The 20,029-nt window shown below is 45.7% G+C and overlaps 2 protein-coding genes and 1 long non-coding RNA gene across 4 annotated transcripts; 1 reads left to right on the plus strand and 2 right to left on the minus strand.

The window, feature by feature from the left end:
• Nucleotides 1–1,229: 1,229 nt before the first annotated feature.
• LOC148847072 (2-oxoglutarate (2OG) and Fe(II)-dependent oxygenase superfamily protein) lies at nucleotides 1,230–6,147 on the minus strand. Of its 2 annotated transcripts, XM_088950987.1 has the most exons (4): nucleotides 5,658–6,137; nucleotides 5,134–5,387; nucleotides 4,058–4,326; nucleotides 1,230–1,852 (listed from the first exon to the last, which is right to left on the minus strand). In XM_088950987.1, the coding sequence occupies exons 1-4, from the start codon at nucleotides 6,018–6,020 to the stop codon at nucleotides 1,818–1,820; spliced, it is 921 nt and encodes a 306-aa protein (XP_088807113.1). In that variant the 5' UTR covers nucleotides 6,021–6,137; the 3' UTR covers nucleotides 1,230–1,817. The 2 variants fall into 2 exon arrangements, with proteins under 2 accessions (XP_088807113.1, XP_088807112.1); XM_088950986.1 differs by lacking the exon at nucleotides 1,230–1,852 and having other exon boundaries at nucleotides 3,766–4,326; nucleotides 5,658–6,147.
• On the plus strand, nucleotides 1,243–3,377 carry LOC148847073 (senescence/dehydration-associated protein At4g35985, chloroplastic-like). Its single transcript, XM_088950985.1, has 5 exons — nucleotides 1,243–1,830; nucleotides 2,104–2,240; nucleotides 2,348–2,517; nucleotides 2,697–2,781; nucleotides 2,912–3,377. Exons 1-5 carry the CDS (start codon nucleotides 1,243–1,245, stop codon nucleotides 3,072–3,074), a joined length of 1,143 nt encoding a protein of 380 aa, XP_088807111.1. The 3' UTR covers nucleotides 3,075–3,377.
• Nucleotides 2,398–2,822, minus strand: LOC148847074 (uncharacterized). The gene is made up of 2 exons (XR_016100992.1): nucleotides 2,684–2,822; nucleotides 2,398–2,529 (listed from the first exon to the last, which is right to left on the minus strand). It is a non-coding gene; the product is annotated as an uncharacterized LOC148847074 (long non-coding RNA).
• Nucleotides 6,148–20,029: the final 13,882 nt, after the last annotated feature.

Genomic DNA, 20,029 nt, shown 5'->3' on the forward strand with positions numbered 1-20,029 from the left:
ACTGGATCAGTATATTTTGTTGATTGGTCATCTACCCATGTACCCCCCCCCCCAAAAAAAAAAAAAAAACCGTCCGGCAAGGACAAAAAACCTGTGGCATTAATGGACAACAAAGCCTCGCCTCCCCTGTTTGAGATGATCTAAAGTGAACTCTGCAGTCAGAGCCCTTTCCATTTAGATAGGTTGCAACTCCTCTAACGTTTGCCATAGTATGTGGATATTGTCTAACGCTAACTAAAATTGCTAAGCTTGTACTGTCCGAAGATGTTACACGCTGGCCCACAGGATCACCAGTCCACAAGTGACCACCGCGGAAGAGTAAATATATGCTTCAACACGCTTTGTAAATTTAAATTCATGTCTCCTATATCTGAGACTGAGAGAACCTTGAGCATGTCACGTCACCTTGTTTTCCATCGGCCAATGGTCCTTTCCCAATGAAAATAAACTCTGTTTTTGGGTGAAACTTCCAGGAATCGATATTACTAAGACACTGATGAAAAGTGGGATACAGGGTTCCATAATTAACCTGATTAGGATGCATTTATACACTGTTTAGTGGAAGTGTGGAAACCTTTGCTGCTTCTCTAGTCTCTACAAAAATTAGTAAGTTGAAAACTGGAAAATGATATGGACACCCTTATGATCAGAGAGGACCAACAGCTCTATAACCAGGAAGATGAGCTCACATCTCTTGCAACTTTGATTGATTGCGGTATTTTCTTACCACTACCAATTAAACGTAAGCACAATTCCCTTTATTTCAAATATTTTAAAACACCCAGCGATCTGCTTTTTGATTCAGTAGCTAGCATGTCCTGGTTTTTAAAGGTGCTTAGTCATTTGAAAATGTTCGTGGCAAATTCAGCGTGTAGATAGGTTAGTCACGTGGCAAAAGCTGCGGGGATGAAACTTCACCTGCTGTCGAAAGAAGAGAAACAAGGTTGTGGAGGGAGGGCTATAGGTTCCAGAGCAGCCACACCACTAAATAATTCACCGAAAGTAACAATCCTTTACGTGAAATTGTTCCTTGGAATGGAATAAAGTTGCAAGTATGGAATCAATCGCAGAATAACTTTCTTTTCTTATCAAACCCGTTTTCATCTTCTTCCTACTTTTCTCTCATCTTTCCTGTCACTCTAGAACTCGAATTTTTCCAGTTTTATAGCACCAGCAATCATCTCATTCAATTTCAGCCACAGAGAGAGAGAGAGAGAGAGAGAGAGAGAGAGAGGAAAGAACATGAATTGTTTCAAATCAGCTCGCTCCAGAAAGAGGTCTCCTACCAAAATGACCTCTCCTGAAACTGTTTTCGCATCAAAACAAGAAAACGTAGAAAACAAAAGAGCTAAAGAAGAAATGTTGTTAGAGATCCCAGGTTGTACAGTTCACCTGATGGAAGGAGGAGAGGCGTTGGAACTTGCAAAAGGAGTTTTCAGACTTGTCAGGCTCACAGAAGATGGCATCTCCCTCGCCACAATTGTAAAAGTTGGTGATGAACTCCAATGGCCTCTAACAAAAGATGAGCCAGTGGTGAAACTCGACGCACTCCATTACCTCTTCTCGTTGCCGATGAAAGACGATGATCCTTTGAGCTACGGTGTGTCTTTCCTCGAACAGTTCAAAGGTGATCTGGGTTTGTTGGATTCCTTTTTAAAGGAGCATTCGTGCTTTACTGGGTCTTCTTCTACCCAAACTGGGGCTGTCGATTGGAAGGATTTTGCTCCGAGGATTGAAGACTACAACGGGGTTTTAGCAAAGGCCATTGCAGAAGGAACAGGCGAGATTGTGAAGGGCATTTTCAAGTGCAGCAATGCCTACACCAAGAAGGTTTGAATTGAGTGTTTTGTTTCTGTTGTCATAAAAACAGAAATTGCCAAGAATCAATCAAATGGAAGTTTCTACTGCCAAATAAAGAAAACACACCCGTGGCAACTGGCAACAACATTCCATCAAAATATAAGCAGCCAAAATCTTAAACAAATCTTAGTTACTCTTAGCCCCTGAAATCTACTCTATTGTTTTCTTAACCTGTACTTTAAGTTATTCTTAGCCCCTGTTTTCTTAACCAGTTGTACAAATTAAGAGAGTAACGAACTGCAGGTTCAAAACGGAGGAGAGATGATTGTAAGTCGTGTTGGTGAGGAGAAGAACAAAGGCTCCACAACAACAACGGGAAGTAAAAGCAGCAAAAGTTCAGCTGGGACAAAAAAGAGTGGAGCCCAGAAGGGACTAAAACGGTATTCTAAAATGAACTCAGTATCTTATAGCCAGTTTGTTACTGTTCTGTTTATTAAGCAACATCAGGTCATATGTGACATAGTATTACTTGTTACCTGTGTTACAGGGTGAGAAAGCTATCAAAAATGACAGAGAAGATGAGCAAATCATTACTACTAGATGGTGTGGGGGTTGTCACTGGATCCGTGGTTGTGTCTTTGGCTCGATCCCAGGCTGGGAAAACGTTCCTAGCCATGGTCCCTGGAGAAGTCCTCCTGGCTTCACTCGATGCCGTCAGTAAGTGAAACACTGAAACCCAAAATGGATATGCTTTATTCAGGATGTTGTTTATCAGTCTCTCACTCTCACACGTAAACTATAATACTAACGGTTTAAATGTACAAATTAAATGCAATAAAGTTTTTGTTATCTACATAAGAGATTAAATAACCAGGGGTTCAACCTTGGAAGTGCAGACAAGGTTTTAGATGCAGTAGAAGTTGCAGAAAAACAAGCTCTCTCTGCCACCTCACGTGCCGCAACCAGAATGGTCTCCCAAAGGTAAAAGAGCTAAAACAACTTAACCAATACTTGGGATCCCGTGCCATTTCCATTCCCAGATTTTCTCGTCTTTTATTTTTTGCTCCCCCATAGTTATTGTTACTGATTCAACTTGATCCATTGGCAACAGGTTTGGAGAAAACGCAGGGGAAATTACAGAAGATGTCTTTGCAACTGCAGGGCATTGTGCTGGCACTGCTTGGAACATATTCAAAATTCGGAAGGCCATCAATCCTGCTTCTTCTGTTCCCTCAGCAATACTGAAGAGTGCAGCAACAAGGAGGAGGCAGTAGATTGTTCAAACAGCCCAACCTATTCTATCTGATCTACCCCATCTGATGGCACCATCTAACTAGATATCGGTCTCACTTGCATTACCATAGTTGGTGGTATAAACTCCATGGATCAGTTGTGTGTAACAGCATCGAGAAAGAAACTAATTGTTGCTTCATGTGTTCCCCTGGATTTACTAAAAAATCTGCTTCCCTGGCCACATAATTTCATGTGTCTACTTGATTTACTTTAGTTCCTGAAATACAAGTTTAAATGTGCTTGCATATTTTATATTAGATATGCCACTAAACCATAGTTGGGATAAGGCTTGGATGATGATGATGATTGATGATGTTGGTGCCACTAAACCCCATTCCTTGGGAACCAGAAATAAGTATTCTGACTACAGTAACACCATCAGCCAAAAAGAAGGTAACAAGGTCAAGGAACAGCCTACATTTCTCACCTAGCATGCTAAAAATATGTTACATCTTTAGTTGAAATGGAGTTTTCTCTTTGGACCATTTTTTGTTCTTATCTAATTATCTTTATTTAAGATGGTGGTTTATTTGGCAAGCTGGAATGAACATGGAACCGTATGCTGTGAATGGAACAAGGAATATTTACATGGGTAAGCTTAATTCCATCGCAATGTGAAACTTACGTAATTCCACGTCTTCTAATAACACATTATCATCACACTTGTGGGGGTTAACTTAAAAGTAATTTGTTATAGATACAGAGCATGCATAGTAGTATTTTGAGGTCAGACCCCTGCCAATGCTAGGATACAGGTATTCAGAGGCTCAAGAAAATGAGATGTGAATTGCATATATTCTCTCGTGGGTGGAGCTGTAAAAGGGGCAGTTAATCCTACAAGCAGGAGCTAGTACATTGAGATTACAATCCCCTTACTTACAGAGTGAAGCCAGTATACGGCGGGGTGGATCAAATGATCGTCTAGAATGAAGGACTGCCAAGTTATCAAGCAGCAAAACATCACCTTTATGCCAAGGGATGGCAACACATTCCTCATCCAGGATTCTCAGGCAGTCGTTTATAATATCAGCTGGCAATGGTGTCCCATCTCCAAAGGTTACAGCCTTTTCAGGATCATTGCGTGCATCTTTCCACCCTGTATAAGCAGCCACCATGCTATTAAACCAGATTTTGCGTCCCCTACTCTTGTCAAATTTAATAGCTGGTATTGGACCCATTTCTGTTTTCACACCTTCCTCTATCCAATCCAACTTCATGCCCAGTCGGGCAGCCCTGTCACATGTTTTTATAAGAGGGATGAGATCATGCGACTAGACATTTTCTTTCCTTGCACAGTCCAAGTATCGGATGCCAAAAACATATGCCCAGAAAAAGATTAGGTATAAAAAAGATATACAAACACTATATTTCAAGTGCTAGAGAGAACATTTCTTGGTACAAATGTAAAACCTCGAGAATATAAGCATGCAAACACGGTTTACTGTTTTAGAGCAACCACTTCATGCCAAGAAATGTTCTCTCTAGCAAACACGGTTTACTGTTTTAGAGCAACCACTTCATGCCAAAAGAAGAAGAAGAAGAAGAAGAAGAAGAAGAAGAAGAAGAAGAAGAAAAGAAAGAGGTTAAGTCTGCATCCAGTCCACTCCAAGTGAAGGTAGTAAGGCCTTGGAAGGAGTACAAATACAAATATGTAGAGTGGATTATTTTGTATGTATTTGTACTGTACATATAAATATTTGTATTTGCAATCTTTCCAAACTAAGCGCTCAGTTTGGAAAGAGTACAAATACAAATACGTAGAGTGTAAAACCTTATATTTTGTATGTATTTGCACCGTATATATTTGTATTACTCTTTCCAATGGAGAGCCATTGTAGTCATAAAAAATGCTAAAAAGAAGGGAAAAGCAAAGGTGTGCCCCTGTTACATTTCTAGGTAGACAAACAATTGCTAAAGTTTCTGTCTCGATAACACTATAATAGCATATATTGCATTCGGTGATCACCCAGATAGAGAATCCAAGGTAGGTGTGCACGATATGTACGAAATTAAAAAAGAGAGTAGGAGAAGAATTTGAACCTTTCCTCGGCTATGCTTCTGTCATTGGTTAAGAAGGTGGATTGCCAACCACGGCCGATGGGAGAAGAAGGGTCATCTCCAGCCCCTAATATTCTTGTGTAAAGAAGACCAAACTCCTCCAATCTCTCAACAAATTCCGGATATCTCTGTTTCATCTTCTCATAGACAAGATGACTGAGAACAATGGGAGTTTCCCCCCGACATGCTGGCTCCTCTTCACAAAAGAAAAACAATTTTGATGGGAACTCTGGCACCTATTTGATCAATATTGTCAAGAGTCAATACTCTAACACCCATTTTTGAAACCCAAGTTAAAGTTCATTCAATAAATTCATAGAACACAGAGACGAGCTCAATTGAACAAAGCAGGGGAACAATCAAGTATGAAACTTTATATTCCTTTAGAGAAAGAGAGTTGGATTGGCGGGTCTATCACTGAACTTGTAACTTTTGGTAGCAGAGATATGGATGAGCATGGCCTTTAATTAAAAACACTGTATTCAATGTAAAAGTTCTGATATAACCTGAGCCATTTCATGGTGAAACGGGATCTTCTGATCAGGTGGGGATTCATTCGCCGTAAAGACTCTTCCGACGACGTTGGTTCGGGGAGCAGCTCCACCGACATATGGTAGCTCCTTGTAACCGAAAGCCTCGACAACGGCATTGAAGTCCGAAGCTGAGCTTACAGGGAAACCTCTGAGAAGAATCGCTCCGCTCGAGTGAAGCAGACCTTCCAGCCAGGGCTTGTGATCTTGTATGCTATTCAAGAATCGGGAGAGATTGAATGCAACGGAGGGATCAGGATAGACTACTGCGGGGAAGACTATGCCGTCCAAGGATTTCTGCTGAGGTAAACCAACTCCTTCCACAAGCCCTCCCGGCATTATGGCTTTTTGCCTTCTCCTCACGATTAATGCTAACGTGCGCTCCGCGATACGGGAACTAGGTTTGAGCCTCTCTCTCTCTCTCTCCGAAAGATTCTGAGATGAAAGGGGATACAAATTTTTTCGGCGAACGATAAAAGGATGGAGTTGATGTCCATTTCTGTCACATTGACACTTGGCTGCTTTGGGACCAGATTATGCTAACTTACGCCAAGGTATATTCCCTTCTTTCTTTCATGTTAACGGATAAGTGCTGCACATGATGGATCGTTTTCCAGCATTTGGATAAATCGTGTGGACAAGCTGCGCTGAGGCTGTTTGTGGATTCTGATCAAACGTAAAAGATGCTGTGGAGTTCAAAGATTCAAAAGCGAAAACATCTTTCTTATTAATGAACGGTGAGATATGCATGCTTCCGGAATTATGCTAACATGCGCTAATGTGATTTCCTCTCTGACCTTGTTTCACGTCCAGGTTCAACTGTTCAAGAGTTATCTTCTGCCTCCAATTATGGCTGCAACCGGCACACGCATCGAATCGAATCGGATGTAGGTAGATTCGAATTTGATTCGTTTATACTCGAATTCGGGCTGGATCTTGTCCGTCTAATGTGTATCGGATTCGAAATTGAATAAAACTAAAAATGATAAAATGAAATGCCCTTTTTTTTATATCGTTTGAAGGGATATACAACGGGTGTAGCCCATCCCTCAACTTATAACCCCTCCACCAATTAAAATGCCCTTATGAACACTAAATTTTTAATTGTGAAAAGAAGATAAATCCTTAGAATAAAGAATGTTAAATGCAGCTTTAGTGTGATGTTGTACTATTCAATGGCCCCTAAATGGATACTATTAAGTGAATCCCAATTTGGCCTTTATTATTAACTTAGACTGCATTTGGCGTTCTTTATTTTAACAACTTATCTCCTTTTGCAGCTAAAAACCCATTATTCATAAAGGCATTCTAACTCTGCAAAAAAAAGAGATAAGTTCTTAAAATAAACAATGCCAAATGCAGCCTTAATGAATTACAATGCTATTTAAATGGAGTAAATGACCTTTAGGGGTAATTGGGTGAACGTTCGTTCCAATAAAGTTTATCATGGGCAAAATTAGATTTAAATTACTTAAATCTTTCCCATTTTAATAATTACTTAACCTCTCCAATACTTTGACCTTTGCGAAAGCTCCCCTCACGTTTTAAATAAATATGTAAATGCACGTCTTTCATTAATTACATTGTAAATAGTGTCATTGAAATTACAACTATGCCCTTCTTATAAATGTGTATAGCGAATATTGTTATTTATTCATATTAGGGTTGTAAATGGATTGGATTCATTTACATCTCCATCCAATATAATTATCAAACCTTTTGGATTCAAAATTGATCCAAATTTTGATATTTGGGACTTGGTTTTGGATTTAATCTATATCTAAGTTATTGAGCTTAAAATGAATAAGTTTTAAATCCACATCTAAATTGGTTATTAATCAGATGTAAGTTCTAACATTTAAATTTAGAATAATTAAATTTGAAGTTGGATTGGGTAATGAATTTTGGAAGTCAGTTGACAACCCTAATTCATATTACATGAATATGGTGTCTACTAATAGGAGAGATTTAAGTTCAGACCCAACTTGGTTCCTTATTCACTTAATGAAAAGTGAATAATAAAATTCACTCAAATAAAAGTGAATTGACTTTTGGGGGGGTAATTCGATAATTTTTCATCTTAATAAAGTTTTTTATGGACAATGAGGATATTAAAAAAAATAAAACATGACTTTAGTCTTTCCTTTCAAGTCAAGCACGTTGATACATGATTTCATAATTATATAATAAAAACTCAAAAGTAGATAGAAATAAAAAAAAAGTATATAAAAAATACAGAAATTTGTCAAAAAAATTTGTGTACATCTCTAGTATTATGTGATTATCATATTAAAGAATATATATATATATATAATAACAAACATTATTATTAACGATGGATATAAAATACAAAATTCAAATTCACTAGCATACCATGCATTAGTTATTTATCCTTCTTAATGGGTTCTAATGGAGCGCGATCCAGCCGGTCTTAACTGTCAACGACCTTGCTTCTGAACGGGGTAGCAGGGAACCTGAAACGGAGGAGATGAGGAAGCTCCGGGGGGGAACCCGGTGTAGCGGCTCCGAAGCTCAAGTTAGAATCCTTCAAAAGCAAGATAATACCAGATAGCGCAAAATTTGCATACCTTCTTTGTTGGGGGGCAGGGGGCTCTTATAATCACTTCGCGCACTCGTTCCGAGGCCCTTGTTAGGTCGGGTATGATTACCCTTGCGCTTGTCAATTCGGCCGTCGTCCTTTCTGCTGGGACAGAACCGTCACTGCCTAACCGTCTTTCTAACTGGAGATGGCGGTGTCAGTGGCGGTGGCAGGTGGCCGTTTAAAAGTGCGGCCGCCAAGCGTCAGATCCCAAGTCAGTCAGGTGCGGCGCCCTCGGGCACAGACTTCCTCAGTGTCAGGCATGGTACGACTTATTTGGTTTTGGTGCCCAGAAGGTGATGCAGAGTGGTGAGCGAAGCGAAGTCTTGAGTTCGGAGGTATCTATAGGGCAGGTCAGTTCGACGAGGTGAATCCCGAACTGTTACAAGGTTAGCCAGCTTGGCGAGGTATATCCCGAGCTGTTACAAGGTTGGTCAATTCGGTGAGGTGAATCCCGAACTGTTACAAGGTTGGCCAGCTCGGCGAGGTATATCCCAAGCTGTTACAAGGTTGGTCAGTTCGGCGAGGTATATCCCGAGCTGTTATAAGGTTGGCCAGTTCGGATTACTCCGGTTTTGGGCCAAGGGTGAGTTCGGTCCGCTGGTGTCCCCTTGTTCACGCCTAGGCTTGGCCCTTTTGCCGAGCTGTCGTTTCTGCCACGTGTCGCATAACTATGAGGTTGGGCCAAATCTTCCTTCATCAATTGCCCCCCACTCCTCGCGCCAAGGGTCTTCCCCTGGTGCGGGGAGTTTCACGAGGTAGTAGGTGGATTTGCCCCGTCCTTTGGATCTTGACTGCGCGAGTTGCTTTTGCCAGGGTTCTTCGGTTTCCGTGAAGGCTGGAAACGTGCCTACTCATAAATGCTGATGGTTGCGACAGCACGCATTTTAAATTTCAAAAATTTGCGCCGCTGGGACGTGACAACGGGTCATTCAAAAAGGCGCGCCACTACTGTATGTGCGCGGGCGGATGTCAGGGAGACGTGCGACGCGGTCAGTTTCGGAAAGATGCGTGTCGGCGTGACGTCGGTTTCAAAAAGGCGTGCGCTAACGTTTCGCTCTTTTCGGAAAGACGTGCGCCAATCACGTCTCGACCTTTCGGGATGTGCGGTCAGCGAAAACGTGGGCCACCGGATTGTCTTTGATCTGCACGGTTGATCCTTGGTTACTGTAGCTATAAATAGTGGGGGACCCCAGTCGATTTGTCACTTCTGCGGTGTCTACTGAGCTCGCGTCCAAGTTTTTTCCAGCTCGCGTCAAGGCTGGTTACATAGCCTTCAAGGTTCTTTGGCTTGTTCCCGTCTCCGGAGCCTTCAAAACTTTCTTCCGGTGAGTACCTTCCTGAATCCACCTTTTCCTCAATGTCTAGCTTTGATAGCTTAGACGACTCTTCAAGTAGGGCCGACGTAGGTTCTACCAACCGAGCCGTGTCCCCCGACTGCCTCAGTGATCCTGAGGTGGAACTCGAGGACTATGAACCAGTAGGCTGAGCCGCCTCGGGCAGTTTGGCGTCTACCTCCCGCCGAGGTCGGATGCTAGATAGGTTTGGTCCCTCGACCATGACGCTTGAGGGGCTTCAATCCATACTTATGTCTTACAACCTTTCCGGGGGGTATACATATTTTATTCCTTCAGGTAGCTTTCCTTGGGAACACGGTCCTGATGAGATCGTGATTTTTTTTCGAGAGCAGCTCGCTGTGCGGTTGCGACTTCCTTTCCACCCCCTTCTTGTCGAAGTCATAAACCATTTCATTGTCACCATTGGCCAACTTCATCCGAACTCTATTCGGAACCTGGTGGAGACAGTTTCCCATTTTTGCGAGCAGAACTTCCCCTTGGACTTAGAGATATTCTCCTCCATCTTGATGCTCAAGAGACAGTCGGGTTCTCTTCCTGGGGGAAGACGGGTGTATTACCTTTCCTCGCCAGGGTTTTAAGCTTCTGCACGATCTTCCTAATAAGGTCCCGGCGTGGAAGCGAGACTACTTCGGTGTGCGAAGTGCACAAGGATGGCCCTTTCAGACGGGGTGGGGTGAGGCCGCTCCCGATTCAGGTGTTATTCTCGATAAAGAGACGGTGAAGGGCCTCCGGCAATGGGCACGACAGGGTTTAAAGTGCCATCACTACTTAACGGAGGCCAAGCTTATTGCGGCCGGCCTGAGTTCGGGTAGGTTTCTAGCTATGTGGTTTCTTGTTTGCTTTGTTCTTTCATTTTTTCTGATGTCAAACTCGTTTCTGCAGGTGTGATGGATGCGGAGAGAACTCGTGGGGGGTGTCTGTTCCAAGGTATGAAGAGGAGGAAGCGGGTCGCCAAGCGAACTCGTACCGAGCTACCCCTGGACGAGGATCCCCAAGTTCCAAACCACACGCCAGAGGATCTGCCTAGGGAGCCCGAGGTGACTCCACCGATGCACGAAACTGCCGGGGCGCCTTACGCTGAGACCACTCATATGGGCGCTCTTGCATACTCAAGTGCTCCAGCACACTCTGGGTTCGCTCATACGCGGGCTGGGCCCTCGGGTTTGGGAGCTCAAGGGGAGTTCAGGAGCGTGTTGACGCCGAACTGCGCTCTTCAGAAGAGTAGGGAGGCTACTTTCCTTGAGGAGATCGCGGCGTGGACTGATCTTCCTTTGAATCAAGTCGCCTGCCGCACCGTGACACATGCTATGGTGGTAAGTTAGATTCCGTCTGCCTTTTTTCATTTCCTGTCACTTTTGCTGTTATTGCTCACTTGTTTCTTTTGGTAGGTGAATTCTTCAATTCATGCCTTATCGACCCAAGTGGAGAGGAGCTCGCGACAGGCGCGAGCTGCTAAGGTTGCCGCTCATGCTGCTAAAGAAGCTTTCCGCGTTGCAGAGGCGAATACCCGGGCTGCTGAGGCGGCCGCTTATGCTGCCGAAGAGGCTGCTCGCGTCGCGATGGCCAGGCAGGCAAGGTCTCAGCGTGACGCCGAGGCCATGGGGGTAGTTGTCAAGCATATGGCGGACTTGAAGTTGGATTTGCAGCATCAAGTCGAATATCTTCAGGAGAACATCAGGGAGAGACACACAGATTTTTTCCCAAGGCATTGAGGACGCCAAGAAGAAGGTCGTTGAAGACTACATTGCCTCTCCGCGTTTTGACGATCTGATGGTGGATTCTTACAGGAGGGGGTTCAAACTGAGCAGGTGGATGATCCGGAATACGTACCCCGACCTCGACGTTAGTGCCATATCCACTTCGCGTATAACTCAGGAGATGGCCAATGCTGTCAATGGCGAGCTGGACTCTGAAGGAGAGGCAGGGCCTTCGGGTGTTGTTGAAGTGCCTTCTGATGGCGAAGAAGTAGCTCCGGGCATGTAACAATTTTTTTTAAGCGCCTTCTAATGGCCAATGTACTTCGGTTTCTTGCAACGGAATAGATAATCTTTTTGCTCAAGTGTTCCTTTTCCCTGAACTGATTTTTTGTCGATCTGAATATGTCACTTTCTTGCCCGGGTTATTATACTTCCGTGACTTGTTTTGCCGCGAAGGCTTTTTGCAGCGAACTGATTTTTTGCCGAGCTGATAATATGTTCTTCTTTGCTTGTTTACGCCGAGGTTACTCTTGGCTCTGCATCATGGCACATATGACCTAATTTCGTCCACTTCGCTTGGCAGTTTATAGGTAGTATCGCCTTAAGTTCACGATGTTCCACGCTCGAGGTACTTGTTTGCCTTCCAAGGTTTCGAGTTCGTATGCCCCCCCAAGCGCTCTTTTTACTTTATAGGGCCCTTCCCAGTTTGGTCCAAGTTTGCCTACGCCGGGTTCGGGCACCATAATCTTACGAAGGACCAGGTCGCCAACTCGGAAGCTTCATTGCTTTACTCTGGTGTTGTAGTAGCGAGCTACCTGTTGCTGGTATGCCGTTGTTCGGATGTGCGCGAGGTCCCTTACCTCGTCCAATAGGTCAAGGTTGGTACGTAACTCATCTCCGTTCGTCCGATTGTCGTATGTTTCTAGTCGCAATGTTGGTACTTCGATTTCCGCCGGGATCACTGCTTCAGTGTCGTAGGTGAGGTTGAAGGGGGTTTCTCCCGTGGCGGTTTTTTCTGTAGTTCGGTGAGCCCATAAGACACTTGGTAGCTCTTCGGCCCACAATCCCTTAGCTCGATCCAGACGTGCTTTCAGTCTGCGCAGGATGGCTCTGTTCATTACTTCCGTCTGACCGTTTGCCTGCGGGTGCGCGACTGACGTGAAGTTTTGCCGAATCCCCATGTTCTGGCACCACTCTTGGAAATTGATATCATCGAACTGCTTGCCGTTGGCATCCTTCTAACACTTGTCGCATTTTCTGACGAGCTCGACAGCTTCTGCCTTCATCGTTGGCCAGTAGTATCCTTGTCGAAGTGCATTTTCTGACGAACTCGGCTTCGGCAGGTCGCAGGCAACGCAAGTAGGGGAGCTTGTAGGACCGTCGGTATAACCGTTCGTCTATTATGACGTATTTGGCTGCCTGGCGCTGCACCCTCTTGGCCGCATTGCATTCTGCAGGGAGGGTTCCGTCTATCAAGAAGCTCGCGAGTGGGTCGATCCAGCTCGGCTCTGCTTCCAAGACGGGAGCGACCTCCTCTGTCCCCCCGAGAATACTAGGTCGAGGTAAGTCCTCTATGTAAACAGTTCTCATGTTGTTGTGACTTGTGCTGGCTAACCGGGACAGAGCGTCGGCCTCAGTGTTCTCTGACCTCGGGATTTGCCTGATGAAATGTGACTGAAAGTTGAGCAGGGCTTCTTTTAGTTTGGCCAAATATGCGATCATGGAGAGCTCGCGTGCTTCATACTCGCCCGTAACTTGGTTGACCACGAGCTGGGAATCGCTGTAGATGACCAAGTGTTTTGCCTTTAACTTTCGCGCTAGGTCCAGCCCAGCTAGTAGTGCTTCGTACTCTGCCTCGTTGTTGGATGCCGTGAGCTCAAAACGTAGTGCGTATTCTAATTTCGTGCCGCCCGGGCCGCATAAGACTATTCCAGCTCCGCTGCCTTGCCGGTTCGAGGAACCATCCACGTGAAGGATCCAGGGCTCCTCATCCCAGTTCGCGTTTCGCCTGACCAGGAGAGATGCCACATTGGCTGTTACTTCGCGGGGTTCAGACTCTATTGGCTCGAGAGCTCCGGGTTTGCCCGAACTGGGGACCTCGAGCTTGACCTGTGGGGCTTCGTAGCTGAAAGTGCACTCGACGATAAAATCTGCCAAAGCTTGGGCCTTAATAGTGGTTCTTGGCTTGTACTGGAGGTCGTACTCGCTGAGTTCGATGGCCCATTTCGTCAGTCGACCGAAAACCTCGGGTTTGAGTAAAACTTGTCTCAGAGGTTTGTCAGTCAGGACGATGACAGGGTGAGCCTGGAAGTATGGGCGGAGTTTCCGAGCTGCTGTCACTAGTGCGTATGCTAGCTTTTCTATCTGTGGGTACCTTGTCTCTGCTCCCTGCAAAATTTTACTAACATAATAGATGGGTCGCTGGACCCGGTCTGTTTCTTTTATTAGTACCGAACTGACCACCTCGTCGCTTGCCGAGAGGTACAGTTCTAAGACCTTGCCCTCCTCGGGCCGGGCTAAGGTTGGCACACTAGCGAGGTAACCTTTTAGCTCGTCAAACGCGAGCTGGCAGTCCTGGGTCCAGTCGAACCCTTTGCCTTTGATTGCTTTGAAGAAAAGTAGGCAGCGGTCTGCCGATTTGGACATGAAGCGGCTTAGAGCGGCTATGCGGCCGTTTAGCCTCTGAACTTCTTTTACTTTTCGAGGTGGTCTCATATCTAGAATGGCTTTTATCTTGTCCGGGTTGGCCTCAATACTGCGCCGATTGACAATGTACCCTAGGAATTTGCCCAAGGTGACGTCGAAGACACATTTGTTGGGGTTCAATTTCATGCTAAACTGACGTAGGATTTGGAAAATAGAATCTAAGTCTTGTATTAATTCTTGTGAAAACTGAGTCTTGACGACCATGTCGTCTACATAGCACTCTATCTTCGTGCCAATCAGGGGCCGAAACAGCCTATTTACAAGTCTTTGGAAAGTCGCCCCTGCATTTTTTAGTCCGAAGGGCATGACCTTGTAGCAATATAGGCCGAACTCGGTCATGAAGCTAGTTTTTTCCTCATCGGATGGGTTCATCCGGATTTGGTTGTAGCCCGAGTAGGCGTCTAGGAAGCTTAGCAACTCATTTCCTGAGGTCGCGTCCACTAGGCGATCAATTCTGGGGAGAGGGAAGCAATCTTTTGGACAAGCTCGGTTCAGGTCGGTGTAGTCGACGCACATGCGCCACTTGCCGTTTGCCTTTTTTACCAACACCGGGTTGGCCACCTAGCTCGGGTAATGGACTTCCTTTATGAAGTTTGCTGCGAGGAGCTTCTCGACATCCTCGTCGACCGCCCTCTAGCGTTCTGGGGCTAAGTTACGTTTTTTCTGTCTAACGGGTCTGACTACAGGGTCAGTATTAAGTTTGTGAGTTATCAGGCCGGGGCTAATGCCGGGCATGTCGGCCGCGGACCAGGCGAAAATATCTAAATTTTGAAGTAAAAAACTCACCAGTTCGGTTCGTAGGGGTTCCTCGACGGAAGCTCCGATCTGAAGTGTGCGAGCTGGGTCCGTAGCCGAAGTCGGGATTGCGACTGTTTCCTCCGTGGGCGAAGTTTGTTCCTCACCTTGCTCCACAGGCTGCTCCAGTTCGAGGTCGTCGGCCGCCTTGGTTTTTCCCTTTAGGGCGGCAACATAACACTTGCGGGACTCGAGCTGGTCGCCCCGCGCTACCCCCACACCGAAGTCCGTAGGGAACTTCATGCCCAAATAGTAGGTGGAGACCACCGCTCGTAGGATATGCGTGATCGGCCACCCTATTATGGCATTGTATGGGGAGGGGGTCGCGACCACCAGGAAATCATGGTTGAGTTTGACCGCACAAGGCCATGTGCCAACTTCCACAGGTACCGTTATTTTTCCGAGGGGCCTGACTTCCTCTCTGCTGAAACCCACCAGGGGAGTGCTCGCAGGCTTAAGCTCGCTCCTCTGTAGCTGTAGCTGGTCAAATGCTGATTTAAAGAGGATGTCCGTTGAGCTGCCCGAATCTACGAGTACGCGTCTGACCTCGAAGTCGCTGATCCTTAGCTTAATTACAAGCGCGTCATCATGGGGGTAGCGGACCCCTCATGCGTCGTCCTCCGTGAAGAAGATTGGTTCTTCGGTCTTTGGTCTCTTTGGGGGGTTCCATTCTTAACTGAAGTCCGGGCCGTTGCCGAGGTACACCCCGCTACCACCGAACCTCCCACAATTACATGGATGGTTCCCCAAACTGGCCTCTCTTCCGGAGGCTGTCGCTGCAACGGTTTGGCAGGTCTACTGCTAGACTCGGGGGCATCCTTTTCGTGCTCCCCTTGCCGACCTGCCTTATTGTTATTATTGGTGTGCTGTACAAAGTTTCTCAAGTATCCGCGACGGATGAGCCCTTCTATCTCGTCCCGGAGGTTATTACACTACTCGGTACTATGACCATGGTTTCTATGGAAACTACAATACAAATTCTTATTTCTCTCGTTCGGATTTCCCTTTAGGCGAGGTGGCCACTTCACGTATGGTGCGTCTTTGATCGTCATTAAGATCTCGGTCCGCCTTGTGTTTAACGGTGTGTAGTCCGTCCGAACTGCTAGGGGGCTCGGAACGACTAGTTCAGCTTCGGCTCCCGGGCCGGGTTTTTTCTGTCGACCGGGTTGGAGAGCTCGCCTTCCCTCTTTCTTTTCTCGTTCCCACCTTCGGTTCGTTGGTTGATTTCTTCCTCTGTCCTCATGAACTTATCCGCGAGCTTGAGGAATTCAGCCACGGTTGCGGGCTGGTTAGCCACCATGTGCCATTTGAATTCTTTGTGCATCACCCCTCTTTTGGCCGCCACGAGCTGCACTGCGGGGTCCAACCGTGGTATTTGCAAGCATGCTTCGTTGAATCGCTTGATGTAGCCCCGGATGGATTCTCCTTCTCTTTGGACTACTCCGAAGATGCTTTCCTTTGTTCTGGGGCACCGTTGGCTGGTGACAAAGTGTGCGGTGAAGACCTGCACGAACTGGGCCCAACACTTTATCGACCCGGGGGCCAGGTTCCTGTACCAAGTGCGGGCTACCCCCCTGAGGGTGGTGGTAAAGGCCACGCACATGCACGATTCGCTGGGCCTGGCGAGGTGCATTTGGGACTGAAAGGCGTCAACGTGGTCGTTGGGGTCGAAGGACCCGTCGTACTTGTCCAGAGGTGGGAGCTTGAAATTTCTGGGTAAGGGGACCGCCAGGAGTTCTGATGCGAGGGGGGAAGGAACCGAGAGAATCGGGGCAGCTCCTACCTCGTCCGAGCTCGTCTCTTTGCCTCTAAGTTCTGACAAGGCACGGGTGGCGGTTCGGCGACTTCGCCGGCGCCTTCGTTGTTGAGTGGGCCTTGTACTGTCGCTGTTGGCCTCCATGTTACCGAGCCCGATGGGCCTAGAATGCTGGTAGTTTGCCGCCAGGGTGCCGAATCGGTTTTCCGTGAGTGGGAACTCGGGCTTGGAGCGCCAGGGTGCCGACCTCGCGGGCGAGGTTCCCAACCCGCCTGTGGGTTGCGAGGCGGGGATGATATGTTTCTCTCTTCGGCCTGGGGACGAGGCCTGGCTGTTAGGGGGGTTCTGGGGCCGGGAGGCCTTCGCCTGGTTGGGGCGTCCATCCTGCGGGGAGGCCTTGACCGGCCTCGGAGCGGGGTGGCGAGGTGGAAGTAGTGGTTGGTTCAATGGCAGTTGGGGGAACTGCTGTTGATAGTGATACTGGGAGATGTTGTGCAGTACTTAGTGCTGGTGAAGCTGGTGCTGCTGGAACTGTTGCATTTGGGCTTGCATTGCCCGCATGCACTGCATCAGGTCGTCCAACCGGTTTTGGCTGGCTGCCAGGGGGACGGCAGTCGGTTCAGTAAAGGTTGTCTCAATGGGGAGAGGAAAGGGGATGCTTGTGGTAGGAAGGTTTACAGGCGCCACTGCTTGTGGCGCGTTCAAGCTGGGGATCCCATCCACCAAAAGGGGGATGGTGAACTGTCCAACGCACACCACGGGGACTTGAAGTTGTTCCCCGGTGGTGTTTGTCTCCGTGCCACGTCCGGCGTTGCTGGAGGAGGCCATGAGTGTTGGGTTTTTTGAAGAAAAGGGGTTATGGAAGTTTGGAGGGAGGCTTTTTGAAGCGTTCCCACAGACGACGCCAATTGATGGAGCGCGATCCAGCCGGTCTTAGCTATCAACGACCTTGCTTCTGAACGGGGTAGCAGGGAACCTGAAACGGAGGAGATGAGGAAGCTCCGGGGGGGAACCCGATGTAGCGGCTCCGAAGCTCAAGTTAGAATCCTTCAAAAGCAAGATAATACCAGATAGCGCAAAGTTTGCATACCTTCTTTGTTGGGGGGCAGGGGGCTCTTATAATCACTTCGCGCACTCGTTCTGAGGCCCTTGTCAGGTCGGGTATGATTACCCTTGCGCTTGTCAATTCGTCCATCGTCCTTTCTGCTGGGACAGAACTGTCACTGCCTAACCGTCTTTCTAACTGGAGATGGCGGTGTCAGTGGCGGTGGCAGGTGTCTATTTAAAAGTGCGGCCGCCAAGCGTCAGATCCCAAGTCAGTCAGGTGCGGCACCCTCGGGCACGGACTTCCTCAGTGTCAGGCATGGTACGACTTGTTTGGTTTTGGTGCCCAGAAGGTGATGCGGAGTGGTGAGCGAGGCGAAGTCTTGAGTTCGGAGGTATCTATAGGGCAGGTCAGTTCGACGAGGTGAATCCCGAACTGTTACAAGGTTAGCCAGCTCGGCGAGGTATATCCCGAGCTGTTACAAGGTTGGTCAGTTCAGTGAGGTGAATCCCGAACTGTTACAAGGTTGGCCAGCTCAGCGAGGTATATCCCGAGCTGTTACAAGGTTGGTCAGTTCAGTGAGGTGAATCCCGAACTGTTACAAGGTTGGCCAGCTCGGCGAGGTATATCCCGAGCTGTTACAAGGTTGGTCAGTTCGGCGAGGTATATCCTGAGTTGTTATAAGGTTGGCCAGTTCGGATTACTTTGGTTTTGGGCCAAGGGTGAGTTCGGGCCCCCCGTAGGGAGTTCGGTCCGCTGGTGTCCCCTTGTTCACGCCTAGGCTTGGCCCTTTTGCCGAGTTGTCGTTTCTGCCACGTGTCGCATAATTGTGAGGTCGGGCCAAATCTTCCTTCATCAGGTTCTAATAAGGATATTGAAATTATTACTGTTTAAAATTAGCATGTATGCATATGCATATTTACTAGTTTATATAAATATACATATCCAATTAATTAGTTATAAACTTGGGTAAATTACAAAGACCCCCATTCCATGGGGTTAGTGACAATTACCCCTGAACTTTCTTTTGGGACAATTACCCCCTTAACTTTTACATGGTGGCCAAATACCCTTGGTAACCACCCTAAATAGGGCGAGAATGGTGATGATTTTCTCCCATGAGGATGGGGATAGGGAATTGGTGGGGGCATGGTAGGGAGGGAGAAAGCACTCCCCACATATCTATCTATCTATCTATTTAAAGTCAGATGACAAAATCCATTAAATTACCAAAATATCCATTAGAAGTTTCTTTATTTTCTTTTCGTTGCCCTTTTCTCGGAAAAAAAAAACACACTTTTCTCTCTAAAAGACATTTTCACTTAAATTATCAATCCAATGGAATTTTTTTTTGGGAAATTGTCTAAAACTCACCATGTCACTAACTTGACATTAAACTGACTAACAAGCGTTAATATATTATCATTTTAACCTTCATAGAAAAATATAAAATAACGGGTGTTAACATAGTACCATTTTGATATTTAGACATGAAAAAAGAAAAAAGTTCAAAAAATATTTTCAAATATAAAATATATAAAAATATAGAAATTAAAAAATATAAAAAATTATAGAAATGCAAATAAAATGAAAAATTATTTCAAATTCTAGAAACTATAGAAATTCAAAAAACAAAATCAGAAAGTAAAAGTTATAGAAAAACACAAAAAATTATAGAAAACATAGAAATTACAAATAAATAACAAAAAATACAGGAAAATTATAAACAGAAATTATAAAAAAACATTGAAAATTATAAAAAAACACTAAAAATGCCAGAAAAAAAAAATTGAAAACTAAAAAAATACCATTTTCCCTCTAATTTGGTCATAAAAGTTATTATTTATGCTGGCATGGACACCTTTGTTAAGAAGCATTAATGGTGTACTACTGGAAGGTGACTTTTTAGAAAATAAAAACTAACTGACATGGTGAGTTTTAGACATTTTGAAAAGTTGAGATAAGTTTAAGGGAAATGTTGAAAACTCATGGTGAGTTTTAGACCATTTCCCTTTTTTTTCTATCCAAAAAGCAAAAGCAAATCTAACTTTGCTCACATCGTCTGCATCGTTTGCAGAAAAAAGTCTGTAACCACGAATAGCAATCCACCACGTCATTTAACGTAATAGAGCAGTGGAAAGGAATATTTAACGGTCGTTTTGACTGAAATGAATAATTTATTATTTTGTTAAAATTTGAATACCCGCCAAACTTTTTATCATTATTAGATGAGATCAAATCAGCCCGCCACAACGTTTCACAGCACATCTTCGCCGTGTATTAAAAACATCTCCCGATGATGATATAGATGTTGTGAGGGGGTGATTTGAAAGAATTTTGGGTTTGCATCTGCCCTCCAAAAATGTCCCACAAAACCGGAACGCGACGCGTG

Source organism: Nelumbo lutea, chromosome 6, assembly GCF_056320005.1.
Source record: "Nelumbo lutea isolate HS-2025 chromosome 6, American lotus-T2T, whole genome shotgun sequence".
In the NCBI taxonomy this organism is placed as follows: domain Eukaryota; kingdom Viridiplantae; phylum Streptophyta; class Magnoliopsida; order Proteales; family Nelumbonaceae; genus Nelumbo; species Nelumbo lutea.

Bases quoted from the DNA above. Each gene is read 5' to 3' on its own strand.
- LOC148847073 (XM_088950985.1), top strand. From the start codon at position 1,243: ATGAATTGTTTCAAATCAGCTCGCTCCAGAAAGAGGTCTCCTACCAAA. The intron at 1,831-2,103 runs GTTTGAATTGAG...AACGAACTGCAG, and splicing joins GCAATGCCTACACCAAGAAG to GTTCAAAACGGAGGAGAGAT. The intron at 2,782-2,911 runs GTAAAAGAGCTA...CATTGGCAACAG, and splicing joins ACCAGAATGGTCTCCCAAAG to GTTTGGAGAAAACGCAGGGG.
- LOC148847072 (XM_088950986.1), bottom strand. From the start codon at position 6,020: ATGCCGGGAGGGCTTGTGGAAGGAGTTGGTTTACCTCAGCAGAAATCC. The intron at 5,388-5,657 runs GTTATATCAGAA...TTGATCAAATAG, and splicing joins TTCACCATGAAATGGCTCAG to GTGCCAGAGTTCCCATCAAA. The intron at 4,327-5,133 runs GTTCAAATTCTT...AACATGTGACAG, and splicing joins AGAAGCATAGCCGAGGAAAG to GGCTGCCCGACTGGGCATGA.